The 25786-nt window shown below is 37.0% G+C and overlaps 1 protein-coding gene across 2 annotated transcripts in view; it reads right to left on the bottom strand.

Annotated features, from left to right (window-relative positions):
• Positions 1–25786, bottom strand: part of CLINT1 (clathrin interactor 1) — a 52661-nt gene that overhangs the window by 15494 nt on the left and 11381 nt on the right. The window contains exons 2-7 of one of the 2 annotated variants that reach the window (XM_055717590.1): positions 13302–13469; positions 9462–9566; positions 8701–8797; positions 7094–7202; positions 6033–6197; positions 1884–2058 (exon numbers count right to left, since the gene is read on the bottom strand). In XM_055717590.1, the coding sequence (XP_055573565.1) occupies positions 1884–2058; positions 6033–6197; positions 7094–7202; positions 8701–8797; positions 9462–9553 (638 nt within the window). In that variant the 5' untranslated portion in view covers positions 9554–9566; positions 13302–13469. The remainder of the gene's footprint in view (positions 1–1883; positions 2059–6032; positions 6198–7093; positions 7203–8700; positions 8798–9461; positions 9567–13301; positions 13470–25786) is intronic. The other variant, XM_055717589.1, reaches the window with a different exon arrangement.

The following is a 25786-nucleotide window of genomic DNA, read 5'->3' as shown; positions in this document are numbered from 1 at the left end:
TTTAAATATCGTATTCTGTTAATACAATGTGAATAAAGTTTGTATTTACAGTATCTTTAAATATAAATAGACAGGCATTCCATAATCTTGAGTTCAATCTTCTTCGATCCTTTTATGTCTTCTGTAGGAAGAAACCCCTTCACTTCAATACACTGATAAAATACATCCCATGTTGTCAGATCACCATGCCAAGAAAAGCCAAAAGGAAATTCCAGGCTGGTAGCTGAAGCAATATTGGAGAAGCCATACTGCTGCAACTTGGATTCCTGCTTAAGGCAGGATAACCTGTAACTACCAAACTGGTTTTGCTCATGTCTGTCCCAAAAAATCCTTCTTTTATTTCAAGTCCCAACTTTATTACTTTCACCAATTTTGAGACAAATTCTGCGCCTGACATTTACCAAGAAAATGGGGGGAAATTTAGAAACAAGGGACAAGGGTTACAAGAGCAAAACAAAAATGAAAATTATACTATAAGCCAGAGTGGGGCTGGGGAAGGGGAAGGAACTAGTGTTACTTGGGGTAGAGATGTGTACCTGCGGATAAGTCTTCAAGATACAATGCTTTTGATAAAGATCAGACTGTAGAAAGGACTGCCTAAAACACTGGAAGGTGCAAGACTTTATACCAGCACAAGTAAGAGACCAGGAGCTCATTCAGATATAAAGCAAAGGAAATAAGATTTAAAAAAAAAATGTTTACTGTACATCCTCTACATGAAATGTGGATAGCGAGCTTTATGGACATCATGTGACAAGTTGCTCTTGAAAGGTATGTACAGAAAAGCACACAGCAATATAACATTGTTAAATTTGAAATTTGTTTACTTTTCTTCTGATCCCTTCTCTTTGTAGTCTATTGATAGTAAGTTCTAAGAGGGAACCCTGATGTGTGCAAAGAATACCAGTTTTATGATTTATTAATGCCCTAGCAAGAAGACCATACTGCCTTTTTCTCAGAGATGCTACCATTATAATTATTTTGTTTCTGTGCAAAATTGTTTGAATTTTGTAATATATACACATGTGTGCATGTTTACTTCTATACACACAAATATATATGTAAAAATGTGTGTGACTGTATCTGAAGATATTCCTGCAAAAAATATTAATCAAATCTCAGTGCAAATTTGAATTGGGAGTTGTTCCCCAAAAGGGAATTATTTCAATATATTTGTGCACTTTCTTTACAAAAATTTCAGATTCTGTTAAGCACAAATTTGATCTCCAGATAATAAAATCCAATGCACCTGTTGAAGTGCGATGTACATAAAGCTCTTTCTGAAGACAGCACAGGGTAGGTTTTCTTCCTTACTGAAAAAAAATTAATGGCCAGATGTAAAATACAATGAGTTTCATGAGAAGATTCAATTGAAATTGACTTGTAATTTTAAAAATGCTTTTTTTAAGTCACTTGTATTCTGTTCTTCCCAAGATCATCTCAGGGAATAAGCACTGCATCAAGGTAGGTCTAAGCAATTTTGTATCTCCCTCTTCTTTGGCATTTCAGCATTCAGAGTAAGTGTAGCATTAAATGGCAGCCTTCAGTGTACTGGTGCAAGGAAGACCACTGAATTGCTGAGACAAGGAAAAGCTTAGGAAATTTCAGCCAAATTCCCTGCTTTGCCAGCAGCTATCTAAGCTAGGGGCAGTAATGGAAGGCAGCCAAGAGCAGTTAACAATTGACAGAGCTACATTATTCCCCAAGGCCAGTAAGAGCTGCGTAGGAAGTCCTGGAAGCAGGTACTGAACCCAAACATGCTTCCATACAGACAGACAGAATGAGAGAGTATTGTAACTAATAATCAGCAATGTTAAAGAGTTTTATAATATTTTATAATACCAATTTTACAGAAGAAATTCATGTTAAAGTAACTCTAGTACCTGCATCTTTCTGGAGAGTCTTCTCTATCTTTCCTTCGGAACTTGCTGATGGTATCATCGATTGTGCTTCCAATTTTGTCGCTTAGCTCACCTAACTTATCGCTGAATGGAAAAGCTGTTTTTTTATCCCATTCTTCATCCCATTTTGACTTGGGCTCAGGATCGTATCTTTCACCTGTGTAAGGCATTAAGATAAGAAATACTAAAGATAACAGGAAAAAAAATATGCCTGTGGTCTTTCCAGAATGACTCTCAAGCCCCCCTGCCCTACAGACATAAAACCTTCCAAGTTTTCAAAGCAAACTGAAAGCTCCCACCGTGCTGAATCAACACTATTACAGCAAGGCACAGCATGTAATGCCAGTCATTAAGTGGCAGGAATGCAGATTCAAAGACTTTTGTTTATGACAACACCACAATCTTAATGCACTGCACAGCACATCAGGATACTGTTGGACTCTGCTGGAGAAGCACAAGAGGCACAATCAACCCTGGCTGCATAAGCAGCTTATCACAAGTGATATGTGCCAGTTTTGTAACAGGCACTTAATGCATGATATTCCTTTCTTGGCCAAGCTGTGTTCTCAGAGGTAAATCAGTGGGGGTTTTTTATGCATTGACATTCATGAACACATAAAAGCATAGTACCAAAATGTTGAAAGATGTAGGTGTGCAATGCATGATAACTTTGTTTTCTTTACTACACTTGGTGATTAAAAACACATTTTAAAGAGATGAAAAAAAGAACAGGCAGTAAAGCAACTCACTTTTTCAGCAGCCACTGAGTACCCTGAACATCTTTATTAAACACTACAATCATGAATGAAAAACTTTTTTTCTCTAATCAAGTATTCAAGACCTCCATACAGGTGTCGTAACTTACAAACAGCTGATGGTTTTACTTGAAATAAGTACTTCTGCTGTACAATCTCATTAAGAAAGTTGAAAAAAACCTTAACCTTGGGTTTATTTATACACATTCAGCTAAACTGAGTTTACTTTAAAAGAAAAAAATCACACATTTTAACAAAGACTTAACTGTCAGAAGCACAACACACTTTACTAACTTGTATTACGATCTTGTATCAGACCCTCTGCTGAAAATATAGGTATCTGAAACAACCCAATATAGCTCAGTTTCTAGATAACACTTTTAGACAAACATTTTATATTTTGGGCCACGCATATAAAACAAGGCATTTTTTGTATTATTGAAAAAATGTGAAACACCAGTTAGATTTATTTTTTTTTTTTACTTAAGCTGAGTAAAATTGAGTAGCAGAAAGGAAGAATGGTGAAAAATTAATTACCTCAAGTTACATACAAATTATGTTGTAGCTCAGATAACGTTCAAGATGTATTCAATTAAGTAATTTTTAATAAAAAGAAAACTATAGATTTCAGTGCCACAAGCTGCAAAATTTGAGTTATATCTGTCCAATAATATCATATACCAGAGGATGTATTTTCTTACTCAAGACATAAGTGCAAGTCTCCAAAGATATTTGTTTAGATCCATAAAGGACAGACGCTTTTTCGAAGTACAGAACCTGTTACAAATCAGTGAGACCCTTAGCAATTTCTCCTTTTTCAATAGTAAAAAAATGTACTACTGTTAAATATTGCAGGAGAATAATATGGCCTTATTTCAGTTTATGTCAGGCTCTCAAGCATCTTAATGTAGATTCCATTAGGTTTCCTTGTGCAATAGAAATTATAAAACAAACAAAAACCCCAACCAATAAAGACCTTGGTATTTTCAGACCAAAAAACTATAGAAAGCTCTAAAAATATAATAATTTTATATTTAAATAACTCAAATCTTTTACATTAGAAGTCTGACCTGGGAAAATGTATGTTTTGTGCTGCTAGAAAGATTTAAAAAAAAAAATAAATAAATTACTCAACAAGTGAAGGTTTAATTAAAACCCTTTTACCATAAAAATTAAATGCAAGACAAAGGAGAGAGTCCTTTAAATTAAAAAACTTGAATGATGAACAAAGAGCCTATGGAGAAAGACTTCTCCCCAGCATGCAGGGATAGATCACGACTCTGTACAGAGCAAGTCAAAAGATAGGCTCGGTGAAGGAACAGGGGGACAAGTGCTTTAAGTATAAATGCAATGACTCATAAGCATTTCCTAAAAAGAAAATCACTAGAATTCCAAGCAGGTAGCAAAAGCCTAGAAGAATATAATAAAACAAAACAAAACACATCCTGCCATGGAGATAGAGATTTTCAACTCCTCTGCATACGAGGAACAAGAGAGAACAGAGGAACACAGAGAAGTAACATGTTATAAACAGAAGAAAGCAAATTAAGTTTAAGCTTACAGAGAAGAGTAAAAAAAACATACATAGCACCAGAGAGGGACAGGTGAAGTTTAAGTTACTACTGCACAGTTACTACTCAGATCTTATACCAAATCCTTCTCTTGAAGAAACAGACTAGCAAACCAGAGCCCTGTGCCATTGTGACTTTGGGACTCATCCCTTACTAAAAGTGGCCAAGGATTTACTCAGGCCAAAGAAAACACTGATAAACATCTCGAGACTGACAGCCGGATCATGGACAACATGCTGGGATACACCAGATGTGAAAGCCAGTGCAAATTCAGAACGCTGCTACACATTATGGCAGGGACTGGGGAGCAAGGAAGAAGTTGCACACTTGGACTGGATAAGCAAAACATAGTATTGGTTGTGTGCCTTTATCTAACCAGGCTGTCATGTCCTCTCTAAAGAAAGACAAGCTGCTGGCATTTCATCCTCTAAAGCAAAGATCTTACAAACACACTATGTTGAAGATGCAAACAGTCTGACAGAACTCATTGCACACATGAAGAACATCAGTTACCTCAGCAAAATGAATGACTTCATTTCCAGAAGCAAGGGTACATCAGACTACCTGTCAACAGCATTCGGATGGTTTGTTTTGTATGTGTGTTTCTTAGTAAAGGACTTTAGTAATGAAAGTCCTATTGCAAGTACCAGACCCAAGCTAGATATAGGACTAGCACCTTGTGCAATGATACCTGAATTATTTTGGAAGATTTTTGGAATTTTGATTTTTGAAAATCTGATGGCAGGTTTTCTGGTGTTTCATGAGGCAGCAGATGACCAGGTCACGCTTCACACACATCATCTTCTAATATACATATATATCTTTTTATATATATATATATATATATATATATTTTTTTAATTCCAGAAAGAAAGTTCTAAGCTTTTTGTTAGCTATGATCTTTTCACTGGCAGCTGCAGTTCCCTAGGCTTTAGGGATGAACACCAGTGCATCAGATTTCCAGCCTGCATACAGGTCAGGTATGCTGTGCAACCAACATCCAGCTGCAAGCTTAGTACGTCTACACAAAGCAAATTTTTTTACCTCTGAAAGCCCTCCTTTGAAAAGCACATGTGACCTATAGTATCAAACAAGATTTTAAAAACTCATAAACTGAGACAGTAACAACTGTATTGGTAAACTCCTGAAATGTAAACTCCATCACTTAGAAGGTACTTAGCGCATATATTTAAAGTCAGATCTGACAGACATCAGAATCCATACAGATAATCCACAGATATCTTTCAAGAGTCCAAACAGACTCCAGAAACCAAAAAGTTTAAAAGCATATATCATCTACATTGTTTCACCCAAACAGTATTAGTCCCTTAAAAGCCCTAAGCCAAATTAATCAATGGTTCTAAAAGGAGGTTGGCATGGGTAAGTGAAGCAATTTTGTGATGTGGTGGGTACAAAATACTGCCTTTTTTAACTAAGAAACCCTGACTTAAAGGGCATGCATTTACCTACTTCTGCTACAGCAGCATTCATTTCACAAGGAGACTCTGCCTATGGATAAAAGCAAGGCAGCTAAGTTTTGGCTAAGCCAATGCATTAATATCATTTGTATAAGTTTCTAGTTATTATCTAAAAAAATACTAACTTAAAGATTTTTAAAGTAATTCACTTAAATTTTTAAGTGGGGGAAAACGTGCAAGATTCCTTTTATAATAGTTAACACTGACAGTTAAAGAAATATAAAGCATCTAAAGAACATCTTAGAAATTCCTTAAGTTATCTGTGTTATCTAAGCCAAGCTGCAAGTCAGGACTGCCAACCCTTGACCAAGAAAGCCTAGTACTCACTGTATCTGAACCCTCCAACACTGTCCGAAGAAACCCCAACATATTTGTCTTTGTTCTTCTTTGCTTTCTTCCTCTCTTCCCGAAGTCGATCATCATCTTGAGCAAATTCAACCATTTCTTTTACCTTCTGGCGTATGTTTATACCTTGGTCTTTGCCATTTTCATCTGTACAGGTAATGCAGGATAGAGACAATGGATAGAATAGAGGAGAAAAAGGAAAAGAATATATCAGAGGCAGCAATATTGAGCATCAAACTGATAAGAAATTTTGAATTACAAACTCAAAAGTCCAAGAAAGATCTTATATGGCTAGTAAGGTCCACTGCATTTGTTTAAAAGGGACCAAATGTCGTGTTTTAACACAAACTTTCATCCTTAGATAAATGGTTTTCACTGAATGGTGCATTTAGAAACATCTAAATGCTGCTGAAACACTGAAAAGATTAACCAGACTGAGACATAAATTATATTCTCCACTTGAAAGATTTAAACTCTTCAAAATATAACCCCTTTTCCTCAGTCTTTTTAGTATAGTTTTTGCAAGTTTAATTGCAAGAACTCAGTTTTATTGCAAATATGAATTTTTGAAAAATTGCTTTCAGTTGGGATGTACTACAAGCTAAACGTGCTCCTTTCCCAGCCTTTTTCACATTCAAAACACACACTGGCCTTGCTGCCTTTGCACTGTAAATATTATTTGGTGGGAGGAAAAAACCCCAGCTTCAAACAGATGTGTGTGTTTTGGAGCTCTAACCTTTTCTTCCCATATGATTAAAGCTATTCCTTTACGGACACCACAGGGGACCAGTCTCTAGTGCATATTTTAATATAAACCCGAACACTCATGTTGTGTTGGTTCTGTTGTTATTAGCCAGTCTTTTCTGCAAGTTCTTGTCTTCACTAATTAATACTCTAGGGTCCCACGTCTTGGATTCTGCACTCTTCACACAACTGGCAACAGTCACATTCTAATTAGACTGGGGAAGCTTCTAAGCTGGTTCAGGTGACTGACAACTCCAACTACTGTTTTAATTTGCTTATAAGATTTTTCTATTGCTCACCTACAAAGTGGTAATTTTCCAGGGATCGCAAATCATAAATGTGTTCTCTGGCACTTGTAACAACACGCTCTGATCCATTCCTTATGAGGTAAGCTAGGAGCAGCAAAGACTATAAAAATACAAAGCACCTTATGATTGCATGAACAAAAGCTCTATCTTTAAAAAAAAAGCAATAGCAAACCAACCCTACCCCCCTCCCCAAATTAGTAAGTAATAAAGACCTACACCTTTTAAATAAATGCTTATTATATGGGTTCACGCTGAAAAAAAAAAGTTTTCCCCACATGCACGTTTTGCTCTTTCGAATATCAAAACTGTATTTGTCAAACTCTGATTTGTTACTACTAAATCACAAGTAGCTACCTTCATCAGCTACAGCTTATTTTAAAACACATAGTTACTCAAGAAAAAAGAACCCAGCTAAACGAAGCATTTTCTTTTGCCTCTTTTGTTCACAATTTTCCAAAAGGTTTTCACTGAAAAGTAACTCCTACAGAAATTTAAGAAGTCTTCTGCAGGATGCAATGAATACAAAACTGCATTTCAGGACAAGTTTAAGCAAGCAACAAAACAAATGAACTTTAAGTAGTACTTTAATTGCAATTTTTTTATGTTGAGGATTTCTATCTAGAAAAAAAATAAGTGTGCTTTTTCCAAAGTAGTGCCTCTATCAGCTAAAACTATCATTATATTTCAACCTATCCAAACCTGATAAGCAATTCCAGGCAGTCTTTATAACATTAAGTAGCAATGTGTGATAGCATTAAATATTAATTTATATTGTACTTCAGGGAAAACAATTACTATGAATACAAAACATCAAGCACCTGTGAAAAGCACAAACTATGCCTTAGAATTAATTTTGTCTTGTTACAGCCCTGGCATCAAGAAAAACAAAATATAAACTAGTCTAATACTAAACTAAACTAAAAAATGAGGTTATATTTGCATAATTCAGTGAACACTGAACACCACTTTAAGTGCAGCATGATATAATCTTAAGCAAAAAGTTTCTGTACCATGCTAATTAGCCAAAGACAAGAAAAATGCAAATGATTCAGTTCTTTTTACAAAATGCCAGTAGGACATAAAAGCCTGATATGATAAGAGCTGCAAGAAAATTTGGTCCACTCAAAGCTGAACTATAATTTTTAGAGAATTATGAATTAGCAAAAAATTAAGATGAGTTTCTGTTTTATTTCAGGTATTCCTGAATACCTTCAAAGCCATTTTCCTGATAGCACAGTAACTTATCTACTTCTCATGCAGCACCACACAACTTCTTTAGGTAGATTCAAAATGTGAACGCTACTCCAATACTTGAATATCAGAAGAATGTAATTGCTTTATTATGTTCGTTAAGTAGCATCTTAGACAAACTTCTAAACCCAGAAATTTTGGTGGGTTTTTTTTCTGTATACAGCACTAAAAGACATCTTTGACTTCAGTAACAGAATTATAAAGCATATAGTTAGGAAAGAAATTTCAGGTTGCTAGTGGAGTAAGTACGGCAGCATCTAAACAAGACACTACACTAGCAACAAGCATTAAGTCCTTCGCAGACCAATACAAAGTCTTGAATACTTCCAGCTCATATACATACACACCTTATAAACTCTCCTCCAGTTCTTTTTATTGTCTTTCAGCATTCGAGTCCAAAGCATGTTCATAAGTTCTGGAAACTGTTCATACATAAATGTAGCCCTAAAGAATTAAACAAAAAGAGTAAAGATACTTCACTCTCCGTGGTTTGCCACAATAGCTTCTTAAGACTCAGGGCTGACAGTAGATGGCAGGCTTGATCTAAGCCCACTCACGTTGGATGACATTACAAGGGGAAATCTATCCCTGCTTCTTACTCATATAGAAGTAATTTACATACCAGTACTACAAAAGAAAAAAGTAATTCTAAAAATCTGAGGCAGTAAAAGAACCTTCATTACAATTTATAACAAAAATAACGTTTAACGTGAATACCCTAATAACCATTGCAACTAGTTAAACATGCAACTTCCAAACACATTTTAACAGAAAAAAGTTCAAGAAGGAATGACATGTTTTGCTCTATTTGGAAAGTCACAAGAAAGCAGCTTGAAAAAAGACACTCCAAAAGAGTCAGATATATTGAAAGGATTATAAGGCTAACAAAAAAAAATAATCAAGAATTATAAAAAATATTTTTGACTTCATTTTTTGTTTGACAGTTCCAATACATTATAAGATTATGCATTTAAAAAATAAGACAAATTACAGCAACTTTTCAGCATTATCAGTCAGCATATTGCAGAGTTCATTTAGCAGCAAATTTCACATTCTGGTATAAAATGCACCTTTCTTTTCTTCATCACTGAGCCAAATTATCACTTACTTGGCAATCTCTCCCATGAGTTGCCCCGAAGGTCCCCACGGATCATCATTGGTTGCTTCTCGAACCTTAGACTCTATTTCTGAATAATTCATAACCACATTGGTGCTGCAAAGGAAAAAAATTCACACACATGAAGATTAGCATCAAAACTGAGAAACACATGAAAACTTAATAATGACACTAGTGTGTTTCTCACTTAATGAGATACCTCTACAGAGTGGGAAAGAAAACATCTTTAGTGCAGAAGTTACCCTGAGGACACTAGACAACACATTTAAGTTACCTTTAAGTAGGTTTTACTATTCTATTAGTCTTCAAGAATATAGATGAGAAACTAGCGATTACATTACAGCTGGATTCAGTCTAGTAAAAATGGCTTTTGGTCAAATTAAAATCCAAACCAAACCACTAGAGTCAAAGCTGACAGCTTCCCAAACTAGATACTGTTTGCTTACAGGTTTGTACAGTGTACAGTTATTTGCAAGACACTTTGTAACTCAATCATAAGCAGATTTTTGGGGTTTTTAATAGTAAGTGCTACAAGAGAAACTCAAGAATATCAGTACCAAAAGGTGTTAGTAAAAAATACTTTAAAAAATCCATACAGAAGACTGAAGTAAGGGAGATGAGAGTCACTAGAAAGTCTGTTTCCTAGCTTGAATTTATTTAATTAAGGGAAAACAGCAAAAGAAAAGCTGCAGAGCACTCTGTTTTATGATTAAAGCAATGCAAATATAAGGAGCTCAGGCTGTCTCTACAAGAGTTCACAGAAAAATGTAACTTGGAAAAAGGAAGCAATTTTTCCATATCAGTTATATTAAAATAACAAATATGAGATTTGGTAATTTTTTTTTTTTTTTAATGAATCTCTCAAACTGGTAACCTTCAACTGTAAGCTCATCAACCTCCTTTGCATCCCTAAAAGCACCAGATAAATTTCATAACACTATTCTCTTCATATTTTAAGGTGAGCAAGCAGGTCCTAAACATTCATCCAAAACGTTTGCAAACCAGCTCTCTAGTCACGGAGCAATATAGCACACAATAGTAATGAAAACATCAGCCAAAGGAAAACCAGCAGCCTCTGCCTTCCCTACATACTTTGCAGTGTATCTGTAATAGTATGTTTACAACTATCGTATCAGAAGCTTGAAAGTTTACTTAACTGTTAAAAATACATTATACAACTGGTTTCAGAAGCTAAAAAAAAAAACCCCGTAAGATGACTGCGTTCAATACAAGCTATCCCATAAAGTCAAATTGCTTAAACTGTAGGAAAGTTCTAATGGTCTTATAATACAATATGGAAAAGGCATTTGCTGCTTAAAAACCTCCTCTGAACCTGAAAGGACTAGAGGGGGTAGAAATCAAGATGCTTAATAGTCATCCCTCTGTCCACGTAGGAGTTGGCACAAAGCTGCATTCAAGCAATACCCGTTCAATTTTGTTTGGCATAAGGATAGCAAAGATCTTGGAACTGGGAGTTATAAACAGCAGAAACAAGAATGAGATCCCCTCAAGTCTGAAAGGGGACACAGAAGGTAATTGTTATAACAGAATAAAATTCCTGGACTTAATCTTGGATTCTCAGCATGAAAATTCCCGCTGTCAGATTCTGATGTATGATTTTATTCAACTTTGTGTCTAAAGAGAGCATAAGCTACATGTCTGAATAAATAATCAGTAAGCTAACAGAACCTATCTACGTAAAAAAAAAAGCATGTAGGATCACAGCAGTAGCTCTGAACAACAGCAATTAAGGTTTTACAAATTCATTTATACCAAATACACCTCAAGCTTCTGTTTCTGACATTTTCTTTACCATACATACACACGTAAGTTAATATCTTTATTTCCCATATGCACAGAACGTAAAAAACACCCACAAGCCCAAAGCTACAGGCTCCAGTGCTTTGCAGCTTTCAGCACACTAGTTCCCTTGTCCGAAGCAAGGAAAGGCAGGGATTGAATGGAAAGGTTCTGTTTGTTTTTATAACCCCTCCTTAAGCGCTTGTTTGAGAGACTTGATGGAGGGGGGGTGGGGGTGGAGAGAGCATAAAATGAAGCTTTTCCCTCATTTCTTAGCGCAAATAATTTAAGAATGGAAAAATGTGTGAAAAGATGCAAGCTTACCGTTAAAAAAAAAAAAGCCAGCATTAGGTAAGGAAGAGCTCAGAGCGCATGGCTAAAGCGGCATTAGGGTTGAAAGGGGGAAATGGAAGGAATACAAGGGCAATCAAGGAATGCCAAAAGAAAGAAGGTGCGGTTAAACCCCTGTAAGTACAGAAACATGCTCTATTTCTAAAACCCTCCTGTAGTAAAGTTATTGTTCTTAGCAACTAGAAGAAATCTCTTTTGTAAATGCCAAGATGAGATCTAATGGCAAAAAGCGTTCCAAAGCAAAGTATCTTTAAGCCGCATTTAATTCAGCAACAAATGTAAACTTCAAGGAAAAAAAAACCCCAACTGTTGTATAGTTTGGCATCATTCCAGGTCACTTAAAAATAACCATTTCTAAAAAGGTGGAAATACAGTTTTATTCTTCCTTTCCCATGTTTTCTATGGCCCTCATTCCATGCCCTACCCATGATTCCTGTGACCTTTGCAACAAAAAAATAATTTACGTCCAGATGTGAAGGGAAAAAGTGACTAGCTTGATTGCCAAGACTTCCTGTGATTGATATAAATTTAATATCCGAGGACCGTTTCAGACACCAGGGGGGGCTCTCTGATTAGCTTATACTGGGCAGCTTCCAGGGAATCGTGCCGGACTGCATGGACACGCTGCTTTGCAAACAAATGGACATACAACAGTCAAGACTGACAGCAAGCATCTTCCCAGTCAGTGCGTACAACACCCTATCAGCTGCAAGGCTACACGTGGATTTACCCCAAACCATTAACTGAAACCTTGAACAACTGGAATCCTGTGACAAGCACATTTACAGAAACTTCTGATACGGAAAAAGGCATTAAACACAAGTGTTATTTGGAAAGTTACATCCAAAATAACAGCAGAGCAAATAAATGGATTGACATCAACATTACAAACTTTTGCATTCTCTTCGGTTTGTGTCTTGCATTTCTTTTAAGTCTATTAAATCAGATGAGTGTCAACAGATGATTTTTACTCTTTATTGTAGCCCTTAAAAATTATTTCAGTATTGTTTCTTTTAAAACAAAACTTCAGAAAAGCCAAGAGAGGGCACTGTCACTCCTCTGTGAAACAGCAAGAATGGTGGCAGTGAGGAAAACGTTAGCTTTTAATTTCTTGCAAGAGAATCCTCAACTTTAAATGTTCGCACCTACAATTTATAGCAACACTGAACAGGTAGCTCAAGTCCGAAACTAAATTCCTCCAGGTGCATCATATTGCTAGTGAAAAGTCAGTAATAGTTGCAAATATCCAGTCATGTCTGACTGCAGACAATAAGACACAATTCCTCTTAAAAAAATAGTTTCACATACTTTTTATAAACTTAATAGGTGTACCACAGATTAAGTACCCCAAAAACAGTACTTTGTCCACAATTTTGTCTGCATTCTTCAAAGAAAAACCTTTCAAAGAATTTGACCAATTGTAAATAGCTTCAAATTTTGTTCTAAGTTACATTTTGACATTTGTAAATTTGAGAAAATTGTCATCTGGATCCAGGTGCCATATCCCATAGTGTGCTAAAAACCCCCACAAAATAAGCAAGAGAGGGAGAGGAGAGGGAGGTGAGGGGTAAGAGGAGGTATTGCACATATCTCAAATTGTACATTTGAGGCAAAACTAACGTTTAGTTGGTGTTAGGAAGAATAAGCAGACAAGCAAGACAGGACAAGTTCTGTACCTACCCATATAAAACTAAGGGGATCAGAGAGGCTACCAAGGTCCAGCCAAAAAGTTTATCGAGAATCTGCCACTTCAACCTTTACCATTGCAACAGTGTGAAAACCACTTCAGCTTTCAGGCATAAGAGGATTAAAATCCTCAGGTCTGAGACTGTCTTCTGAGCACTATTCCTTAAAAGACAAAAATGAAAGATAGCTTGTGGATGGCTTGCATGAAAACAAAACCTTACAGACTTGTAAGGAACTTGAAGGAACACTTCACAGGATGCCATACAAAAAAGGCATGCTTTAAGAGGGGTCCTGTCTTCTTCCCCCTCCCTTATCAGCAGATACTAAATGTAACCCACAACGTGGACAATAAATACACATGAACACTAGTGAGTGATAAATATCTGCAGAAAACCTCTATTTGTGTTTAATTTCAACATACTCTGGTACAAGGCTACAATAGATTTGTTTTGGCTACTCTGCTTGGGCTTCTGAACTTACATAGCAATACATGAATCACACTAGTAATGCTCAGAAGGGCGGTATTAGTGAAGATGCGGTTTACTCTGCTCAGTAACGTATTGATGCTTTTTCAGTGTTTTTTTTCCATAGAATAGCCACAAAATAAATACTTGAGAAAGCTTTCCTCTTCCAGAGTAAGAAAAAAACTTCAGAAAAATCACTTTTATGCAGGAAAGTAAAATCACTGGGTTTCCACCCAACATTCTATTAAAAAATTAAATAATCACAACATCACAAATCAAAATGTTTCAGCATGAAGATTTTTTCATTGTTCAGGACCACAAGGTGCTCTCTACAGATTCATATGCTGTAACTGAAGTCAGCTCAATTATCTGTTAGGGGATTATCATCTCCTATAAAGTATTACACAACTATAAGTATACTGCTTCTAGTAATAGCTTCTGACTGGTAACATTACAACCAGCTTTGTTGTGCCTGAACTAATTATCCCACATCAATCACTGCTGGTTCTACACTGGGCTAAAACCACACGTAAATCTCTCTATATCATATCCCTTGAACCAGGAACAATTTGGAAACATGGAAGTGGAAACACAAGGCTCTGAACATAGTCAGCAACAGAAATGGAAGGAGCCTATTTTGCTAAACTAATCTCTACTCTGAAATTAACCACCTAACTCTTAAAGTTAACCCTCAAACATTTCACAACAATGATTTACATACACTACCAGCAAACCTGCTAAAGAAAAAGGTGCAAGATTTTTGTCTTTGTTCATTTGATTCAACATTTCTGTTAGAACCTTGGGTGCAGCATATGGCACCAGTAAGAGTAAATATTTCAACACCCACCATCTTCCCAAAAGAACACCACAGATATTTCTACTTCACACTCCCTGGCATCTCCTGTATCTTCCAGACTTTTTCCATGGTCAATGCTGTTCTGTTCCCTCATCACCCTAACAGTACATTCAAGTGCATGAAATCACAATTCACAAAGGACGCTTACAGTTCACTGCTAGATTTTGGGAGCAATGTTCTTTTCAAGGAAGTATTCCCAAGATAAACATTCATCAGAGAAGTCGAGTATGATCTCACAAAGTTTCAGATCTTCAAACAACATGTAAACTTTGCATTTCGTATTAATGCCCAAATAGCAGCAGTCTTAAACATGCAGAAACCTTTAAATAGCATATGCATAGGAAACCTACAATAGAGAAAATAAGTGCCATGAGAAAAGAAGGTATTTATACATTAAAGATAATGAAAGAATAATAAATATCTATCCATCCATCCATCCCAAGTGGAACTTACTTTAAAACATATTAAGGAATCAGAAAGCCTAACAGATCTTAGTCGATGTTTCTGCACAAACTTAAAAGCCTTGAATATGCCCTGGGGCAAGAGTCAGACCACTCCATTAAAAGCACCATTAGGATTAGAGCTGCTATTGATGTGGGTGGTGTCACTGAGGAGCCAGTACAATTCTGGACATGAGATCCACAGAAGATTTGTGAAATGCCATGTCTAATCTTGTGAAAACTAAAATAACCAGAAGTCACAGAGAGGGTACATTACAACAGTTTCTTTATAGTGATGATAAGGGTATTGGATTGGACAGGGTAAGCCTAATTAGAAACATTTCTCAAACCTCTGGGAAGCTGCCCACTGTGCTGAGGGACTGAGCAGCAGGAACAAGAAACCTGGTTACACAGTTAAATTTTTTTTTCAATGTATATTTCAAACCAATTACAATATCATGTATACATGGGACTCCTATGTGCATAATATTATGCCTTTAACTATTACTCCAAGGACATCACTGGATTATGCACCTTCTGTTTTCCTTTTTTTAATTTTACAACTGGGAACACTAAAATACTAAAAGCTGAGATGAGAAACTTTCTACATTTTACCACCATTAACAGTTTCCAATGAGACACCATTCTGCAAATATCTGTTTAAAGACTAAGTGCAGAAGAAAAAAATAAAAAGGCAAGCGTTACACACATATATGTCTATCACACATAAAAGTTTGAACATTAATGCTATTCAAACAAATAGTAACACTAAAGAAATTATATTATTTTTAAAGAAAAAACCTAGTCTGTTAGAGGGGGAAGGGTCTGGATGAACAGAGGACAACAGAAGCTGTTACTATACAGCACTATGTAGCGTGGTACCTACCAAAGTCTTGCAAGAAACAAGTATTTTAACCCTTTGTTATTTAAGGTGCCAAAACAGCCACGACATAATTTTAGCTTTTAAATAACTATGGGTTTAACATTCCTTTCAATAGGCTGTCTCATATACTAATACTTTTATGTCATTCTTTCTGCAATTTTTTTACCAGCTTTTTTATTTTTATAAAGTAATCTCCACATTTCCTATGACTTTCAAAGTGAATAAAACAAAGGAAGCTTTAAATTTGGTCCATGACAGATGTTACTGACTCAGAATAAAATCTTGTCACCCCACTTGGTGACATAGCAAAGGAGATTGTTACTGTAACAGTCTCTGATGTCTGCATGGACAAAACCCAGTAAGAATACACTTGCACAGCCCTATGATGTGCTGCTTTGATTTCAGGAAGAATAGATTGCATTGTCCAACCAGGAGGGACCATAAATGGCATATGAAAAATAGTTAAGAAATCATTAAATTACAGCATAAGGGAAGTTTGCCTTAACTCTAACTAAACAAGGAAGAACATGCACAGCTGGTTTGTTTATTCATCTTTCGGATCTCCATCTAAACATCACTATGATTTTTATGGAAAGGCACACAGATTAACAACAAGAGTGCTTTCTCGTATGGATGGTTTGTTACCAGTGTGGCGGTAGCTTCAACATAAACCTCTGAACAAAGGCAGCAGTAACTCACATCTGGAGGCTGAACTAAAGCTCTGGCTTACAGTTAAAGTGCTGGCTTTGTCTTCCAGCAGCTTGTTTTCTCTGAACAGTTAGGCTGTCTGCTCCCTTTCAGCTGAGAAGCCAGCAGTCTTCCACTGTAAGACCCACTACCTATTGATCATCTGATCCGTGTTGCACGTTTTAGGAATATAATCCAAACACAATAGCAATTTCCCAAAAACCAGTAGAGGGGCTGACAACTTAAGGCAGAACGAATATGTATAATGTAGCTTTGCTTTTAGACATGAGACTGCAACCATATTTTTTTTAAAAAAAAAAAAGAACACACACACACTATAAAATAATATGAGCAAAGTGAACATTCAACATCTGGAGTAGAGATATAAGGCAGACCCCAGTAACCTTTTCACAATACTAAGACCCTCAAGCATAGACACCCATGCATTTAAGATGAAGCCTTTGGAGGGAGGGAACACACCACCTTATCCCCACCATTCAACTTCTATGAGTCACACATCTGCACTATTTTTAGTATCTAGATTAATAGGTTCCTGTAAAGCAGGAGTGGAAATAGATGGAAAGCTTTCTGAGAATGCTAAAAAGTTATTTTAATATTAAATGATCCATTTTTAAACTGTGTGCAGAAATTAGTTTCAACTAATGAGAGTACACAGTAAATAAAAAAGCTATGCAACTTGTCTGAGCACAGGCTACACCTCCCCCACTCCCAGGTGTGGGAACCTTGGCATCTATGACAAATTGTTAATTAGTTTCCAGAAACATTTTTGCCAATTAAAAAAATCATTTAATACTTATCCATCTGGGCATGAAATACGTTCAACCGAGTATTTGAATTGGTGAGCTAAAAAAGAAATTATCCCGATGTGCACAGCAACACCTCCCAAACCGTACCAGCACAGGGGCCAGCACCCCAGGCAAGAAGCAGGGCCAGCACCCCAAGCAGAGTTAATACACGACGCCCCTTTGTATATTTCTGTTAGTATTGTTTCCTTTGGGCTCCGAGGGATTAAAGCTGATCACTGGTGCAAACCTGCATTTCAAGAAACTGAAAGGATTTAAGACAAAGTTAAACCAAAAGACGCATTTCAGCACCAGATTTTACCGCCCTGCGTCACTACCTTAGAAAGCTCAATATGCAGACTGGTTCATAGACAGAACAGAAAGATAAGATATTACTCATCCATTATCCCAAATAATATAACAGACATTCAGTGTACCTAAAAAAGTATTCCGAGAGAAAGATGTTAATTGCCTTCAAAATAAAGACGGTGCTGCTCTTCCCCTCAGTGAACCCGTACAATCTCAGCCAGCGTCTCTCTCCTTGCTTGGTGAAGACAAACTAAAAAACATGTAACAGACTTAATGCATTTTCATTTTGCTCCTGTCAGTAATGTCACTTTTGTTATAAAACACGCAGCTTAGATTTAGAGACTTACAGATGAAACATATGGATACCAAATATGAAGCCAGCAGTCCACAATCAACTCAGAAACAGATGGGTACCCATCTGCCAAAATGCCTGGTGAAATACCTCAGGTTACACAGAGGTAACAGCACAACATTAGCTTATGCTTGACCATTTGAAGTTACTTATTTTTAGGCCACTCCTCAGAAGCATTACAAATATGACATCGGTCAGTTTAGTATATGAATACTGGGTATTATTACAGACCTTCTACACAACTTGCAATTATGCTCTTTCTGACCAACAATACCATCTTCATTATGGTACAGTAGGATCTGAAATACATTTTCAGCTTTTCAAGTTAACAGTTTCATAATTTACGTGGCAGATGTGCAAGGCAAACTGCACAGAAAGAGATAAGCCAAGAAAAACATCCTGATGGCCACAAATGAATTACGACTTGTGGGAGGAAGGAACTATAAAGCTATTTCCTGTGCCTTACAACTTCTAATCACAAAAGACTACCAAATAAACAAGATAACCCAAAATCCACCACACACATACTTTCAAAAAGAACAGTGACTTCAAGAACTAAATTGAAGTCTGTTGGAGAACTCAGAAGATCTCCCACTCACAGAAACCACCACTGCACATTGCTGAAGTCTTCCCTTTCAAAGTTTCCCTCTCTCTCAGTTACCCAATTGCACTTTGCTATATTCTTAATGTTTTTGTAATTGCTGTGCTACAGCTGAAGTAGTTTTTACAGATGTTGGGAACACGAAGCAAGTAATATTATGGTAGTTTCAAAGCCTATTCGTGCAATGAATGAACACTGCCCCCCCAAGCTGATTTAAGACTGATTTCATCTCTTTTACTACAGATTCCCTGCAGTATGTATCAATCTTTCGTATTCTTATATATAACAATCCCTTGTGGTTTATACTAACATGGATGCTTTAAATATCTGAATTTGTCAACAACTGTAGAGTGGCAATATGTGGTGGTAAATAACTTCTCCAACTCACTGAGGATTTTGCCATCAATTGTGGGTTTGTGCCACCTCTGTATAAAGTACTTCATCTAAAGCCCAGGCCTATTTTTTATTTCCCCATTCTTTATGAGATTATCTTTTTGTTCCAAACACCCACCCTAACATTCTGCAGTTAGCATCCTCTGTTCTTCAATGGATAGACTACCTTCACTTCAAATATATACTTCTGCAGTTCCATTTTAAAGGCTTAGTAAGTCCTGTCAATTCACTTATTATACTTCATTCAACCTTCTTTAAAAAGGTGACTTGCCAAAAATAAATGCTATACTCCAGCAAATAGGATGAATTTAAATACTTCCTTTTAACTTACAATGTAAGAACACCACAACAGTATTTCCATTGTTTTTCAGTATTAGTTTTCAGGTCACATTTTTTAGTTGAAATTACAGTACAATTAAACCTAATGCATTCTTGTGACAAATCCGATTAAGATTAAGCATGAAAATGGATTTCACAAACAAGCGGGAAAAAAGCTGCCTTTCAGGCAACATTTGACACTTTGGTGGGATAGTTACACGCTAAAACAGCAACTCTGGTTTTGATTCAGACAGAAAGGCGACACCGTTACTGCCCTTTGCAAGTTTTCAGTCTCCTTGCACTCATGTAAGTATACATCTGGCATATCAGATTGAAGTCACTGCTTCATAGCTCCTATTCCTGTGGATTTAATTACTTTCAAAGTTCAATATGCTATGTTGAAACAATAGCAGCCATATAGTCAAAAAAGAAGTGGAATTACAGAACTTGGATAACCTTTTGCGACTGCAGAACTAAAGAGATTTCCATATGTATGTTGTAATCACATGACTAAATTTATTTTTTGCTCAGTTCTCACTTACTCTGCTCCCTACACTTCAGTTTTTCTTCTTCTGTAACGAAGAAGCTACAACAATTTTAAAAATATTTTTTAGACTTCATATTTCTTTACAGAATTCAGTCAGATTGCACTTCCTCCTTCAAGACTCAGCAAGAGCCACTAACATATCTTCCATCAAGAGCTGTATCAATTTTTTGATATTTGTACTCCAGTCAGGTTAACATTACTTATGCTGAAAACAAACGTTTAACGAAGCTGGACAAAGAACAAGAGAAATCTAATTAAAAATACACTTTCTGTAGAGCACTTTTTATATGAATAATATACCAGCACAAAAAAGTCAATCCCAATAAACACTGTCAGACTATAGCACACAACCAAAATTTACACTGCTGTGGGAGAGACTGAAACATTCTTCAGTATAGCTTACACCCTCCGATCAACTGTGTCTTTGTACTTTACTACATTCATAGAACGTCAAGACTAACTTTCCCCTGAAAACATAATGCTCCTTTCAGGTGTTCATAACGTCTTGCACAAGCCACCTTCTGAGTAAGGTATCAAGTGTTACCTGCTTCTTTATATGCACACAGTATTAAGATACCATATTCAAGCTCACAGCTCAAGTATTTTATGTGTTTACAGAAACCTTCAACAGATAAAGAGACTCAAGTACTCCCAGTCAGTGAGCTTTGAGGATCGGGGCACAATATTTTAGATGTTGAGAGAAGCATCTACAAGAAGAACGAAGAGTCATCCTGCTTTCAAAACAATAAATACAAGGGGTAAAAGTTTTCAGAGGACAAGCAAGTTGTAGTTAGGCTCAACATGAGACAGCAATCAGCTTTGAAGCTGTGTAACTTCAACCCACTTGTGCATCACAGACTTCGTATTTTTGACCATAAACATTTTTGAGACCCCCTGGATGGAAGAGGAAGATAGGGAGAGGAAAGAAAAAAAACCCCAAACCACCAAAAAACCAACCTCACAGTAAAAGGAATACTCTTCACAATAGTTACAACACTCCAAACCCTCCAGAATGTTGCATAATGGCCTCTGTACTTAAGACTCTCTCCTACTCCCAAAACAAACCTTAAGTTTTCAGAGCATCAAAAGAGCTGTGTCATTAGTGCTTTAGCATGATCCCCAAAAGGCATTACTCCTTTGATAAGTCCCCCTCACTTCTAAAGCTTCTGCAATTCTGTGCTCTTTGTAACTATTCACTCACTATTTATGTGAAATGCATTTACCAAAAAGTTCATACCAGGGTTTTCTGACACCATGAAGAGCATGTACCAGTTGTGAGTTTACAGTAATGCAACAACTAGTCAAGGAAGCCTCCTGATGCTATATATGCTTGAAGTGTATTAGCTGAAGAGTTACAGATAAGAGATGTCACTCTGGAAAGCTGGAACACTGCCTGGTAGTTGCTATAACTATGAATGGTGTATTCAGCGTCACAAATCACACTATATTCTAAATAATCCAGACTTTCCTTACTCAAATAATTGTTTCAAATATTTGTCAACTGACAAGGTATTTGGTGTAGACTGAAGGCGGCACGTGCAGTAATACGGAGTTTAATATTGCCAAAAAACACCTCCCCCCAACATTAATGGACTGCGCTTAATGATCCTTGTAGTTTCAGCTATCCCTTCACTGCAAGCCGAGCACCATTAAAACATTGCCCTAATTCCACATTTATTACAAATTAAGCATTACTCTATAAACACATGCTAGCTGTTCCACTAGGGAGGGCTGATTAAAGTTTAAACAATGCAGGCGCTGAAGCTTTTAACACACAAACTGATCATTCTCTGCTACTGTATAATCACTTTGGCACTGTGACATCCCATGCACCCCTGTACTTTGCAGTATCAATCTTCTGCAATCCTTTTGAGAGGAATAAACCCGAGTAAGGTAACTCCCCAACAGGAGCACCCGTCACATGCTCTTTGACCAGATCCACAGGCATGGTACAGGTATGGTTACCAGATCTGTCCGGAGTCCCTCTCTGAAAGCACAACCCGTTTTCTCCAGCCTGTCCAAGGGCTCCAGCTCCTGCCAGCTCCTCTCCTTGCTCCTTCAGGCTCAAGGCAACCAGACTCAGACAACAGGATCCCAACAGCATGTAAACCATACATGTCAAACGCCCAATTTTTACACCACCAGTTGTCCTCTATCCCCAACACCCAGCCTAGCTTTAAAGGGCTTGCAGCTTCCTTCTACCTTCAACTACATAGCTATGGCTCTGTACAGCTTCACATTTCATCTGTGAGGTAGCAAAGTGTTAACATACTAACTCAAAAAGCCTGAGATGAGCATCTCATCAGCAACAGAATCTAGAAGAATGGTACAAGTAGCAGGTAAAGCAACTAATCAAGAAAACCTTCAGCTCTTGTTTTAATACACCCTTGTGTCCTGGAAAATGTCTTAGGACTGAGGCAGAAGCTGCACTGCACTTTTCAGAGTAAGAGAAAGAGGAAGCAACAGTTTACACAAATTTATCAAATTACATGTTCATAATCAGTGGTTTTCCTTCATTTATCCAAGTGTCTTTCAGTGGAATTGCTATGCAGGAGGTATTCAGTAGGAGAGGCGGCCATTTGAGACTACTATCTTCATCTTTGTTTTTTTAAAGTGAACTGCGTTATCATTTGCTGATCTTACTTCTAGACACACTGGAATTAATTCTATAGTTGCTGTTGTTTGCAAAAAAACCCCAACATTCAGATTTCAGGCCTTTTATTTCCTGAAAAGAATTAATACAAAATCAGAACATGAATACTGATGTCACTACAGAAAAGCTCGCCAGCTTCTCTTATCAAAATTGGTTCCTTACCGTTTGCTTGCTTATTATTTGAAGCCAAAAGCAAGAACTACTCCCCTATTCCATGCAGTGCTACAATACCTGCTACACTCAGTAGCTGTAACGCACCTGCAGTGTTTCCTTTCATACACATTACTGAAATTCCATCCAGAAAAGACCATTACATCTGTCAGACTTAAGGAAGATGCTGTCTATAAGTAAGACTGCACAGAGTATATCTGGATGCAAGAACCTTATTTCTTGATTTTACTACACACGGCCCTTGAAACTTGTGTTCAGTGCCTCTAAGGGTATCTCCTTTTTCCTAGGAAGGAAGCTATCAAACTAAGCCTTTACTTGCATCACCTTGCTAACAAGAACAAGAAATTCAACATCTTATAAACAGAAGTACAATTAAGACTTCGCAGTCTCCCAGTGAGTACTTTGTACTTACGGGACTGTGCAAAGGTAAACCTGTTTGGTATTGTCATCTCCGACAGTGTCAAAAGATGTCTATTGTATCATATAAAAAAGGCAACTACGCAGTAGTAACTCCACAGAAAAAGCTATGAGTATCCAACAGTTTAAAGCTAGGGGCCGAGAATTCAGGGGGAGTTCCTGCTATACCTTCCCCTTTTGCTAGTGCTCCTTCAGCATTCAGTGGCCCTAACTTGGTTCCAATTTGTTTTGAACTAGGGTGTATGCCTTTCACAAGTTGTTCTTCAAACTTGCTCACCTGTCTTGTTTTTGTTTTCACATGAGAATGACCAGCAACTCTGAACTTTACATGTTCTTCAAATGGACATTTCAGCTTTCTGAAACATGTTTCCGCTTTGATTTATTTCCTTAACCCTCCTCTTTACCAATGATGTTTGTTTCATCACCATCTTCGAGAAGCGATAAGTATCATTATGGGCCACCAATATAGTATTTTTGTTATCTCCACATCACCTCTCTTGCTCACAAAAAGGCTTCTAATCCAAGTACTTTTAAGTTCACTATTACAGAGTGGCACTGAAAGCAGCATCCTGAACCAGAATCAATGCATGGCTCAGAATCAAGTCAAGGCTTACCACTTTTTTTTCACTAGCTCTTTGGTGAACCAATCACTCATCATCCAAATTTGTACTGTTCTCAGTATAATACGCTGATGCAATGTGTATCTAACCTACATAGGATACATGAAATCACCCACCGCTATCACATTTCCTGCCCACATCACCTCTCTGCCACCCACATGGGGTGGGAGGATATCAAGCAATACAGTCCTCTTCCTGTTCTTGTTCTGCCCTCACGCCTTTAGTCCTGAATTTTCAGCTCATTGGGACTGACTGGTTGACACAGTTTGCTTGTTAATTTGGTCTGAAAAAGTTTTCTTCAGTGTATTGCTCATCTTCAGTCGTGCCTGTGTTATTTTGTGCTTGGCCTATAACAGAGTCCTGCTAACCACACTGTTTTAAAATGGGACACTGACAGAACAGATTTATTCAAAATCTTCTGAAAAAAATATTCCAGGTTCCACCTTATTCTTCAGTCTTTTAAAATCTGTCTTACACCAAGACAGATACCCTTTGTAACAGATGTACACCTCATACAATAGACCCACAAGAACTATTTTACCCTTCACAAACTGAAGGCTTTCCTCCCATTAGTTTTCATCTGATCAAGCTAATTTAGTATAATCATAACAAAGTTATGCTGACAACCAGTTCTGACAATCAGCTGTTTCCCCACTATTTCTTTCTCTAACACCTTATTACATGGGATAAGCACTCCATATATAATCAAAAGCACATCAACATAGTTTAACTGATACAAGAATTAGAGATAAGGCTCATGGCACATGAAACAATAACAAAATACTATAGGAGGGCTGCACAATGCACATTGTGTCACTTATGGTATTTCTGCTGGCAGAAATAGTAAAGTGTTTTTTTCCCCACCAAAACTGACTGGTTTGAAACTGAAATACAGGGCCATCATACCTTCTTAGTCCACTTTCATTTGATATATTCTAGCTGATCTTCATTTTAGTATTCTGTAAAGAGTCTTACAGTTCCAGAGAGTCGAGTCAGAGCCAGAGAACAGCTGAGGCTGGGTAATCCCAGCCCACCCGCTCTGCTCAAGCAGGCTCAGTAGGAGCAGGTTGCCTAGGACCACGTGCAGACAGGTTCTGAATATCACCAGGGATGGAGCCCCCGCAGCAGTTCCGAGCAACCTGTCTGACCACCTTCACAGTAATAAAAAAAGCGTTTTCTTCTGTCCAGATGTGATTTGATGTGTTTTAATCTGTGCCCATTACCTCTTGTCCTGTCAAGCTTTATTACTATTTACTGTGTCTTCTAGGACTATTACTGGGATATGATGCTTTAGTCTTTTTTTTGCTATAAAAAAAAATCTTTGATTTCAAGCGCTTCTTTATAAAGACAAAATTTAAGTTTCTTACTAAACCATGCCAGAAAAATTACTAAAAGGAAAAAGAAAAAAAGCGCATGAGAAAAGCAAACATCACTGTTCCAAGACACACTGGGGAAAAAAAAACACTTACACATAGAATTTAAGTCAAACGCAGTTCCAAGGAATAGCACAATTACTTAGTTTTTAGCTTATTATACTGCAGCCAGTAAGTTAACCAAAAAAAAAAATGCATCTCACCACAGCAAAGCAGAACAAAAGGATGGAGAGATGCTCTGCTCTGAACTGCCCAAAATGGTCCTAAAGCTCTCAGGGTCTTGACATCCCTGCCAGCCACTCAGTGCTAGCTGGTCAGGGAGGATGGCACTACCTTCTCAAAAAATATATGTAAGCTTGACTGACAAAAAGTTAGCTTTCCCTTGTATTAGTTACGTATTTCCAGTGCCTATGATGTATAATGCATTAAAAAAATATATAATCTTTTCCTACTTCAGATTGTTTATTCTTTAATAAACCTTAATTACTATGTTTCTTTCCTGGTACAAGGTATCCAAGAGTAAAAAGCATCCACCATAATCCTAAACAGACTATATTTGAATAACAAAAGAAAACAGGTATTACACCATTTT

Source organism: Falco cherrug, chromosome 8, assembly GCF_023634085.1.
Source record: "Falco cherrug isolate bFalChe1 chromosome 8, bFalChe1.pri, whole genome shotgun sequence".
NCBI classification, from domain to species: Eukaryota; Metazoa; Chordata; class Aves; order Falconiformes; family Falconidae; genus Falco; species Falco cherrug.
This window is presented reverse-complemented; position numbering and strand designations above follow the sequence as displayed.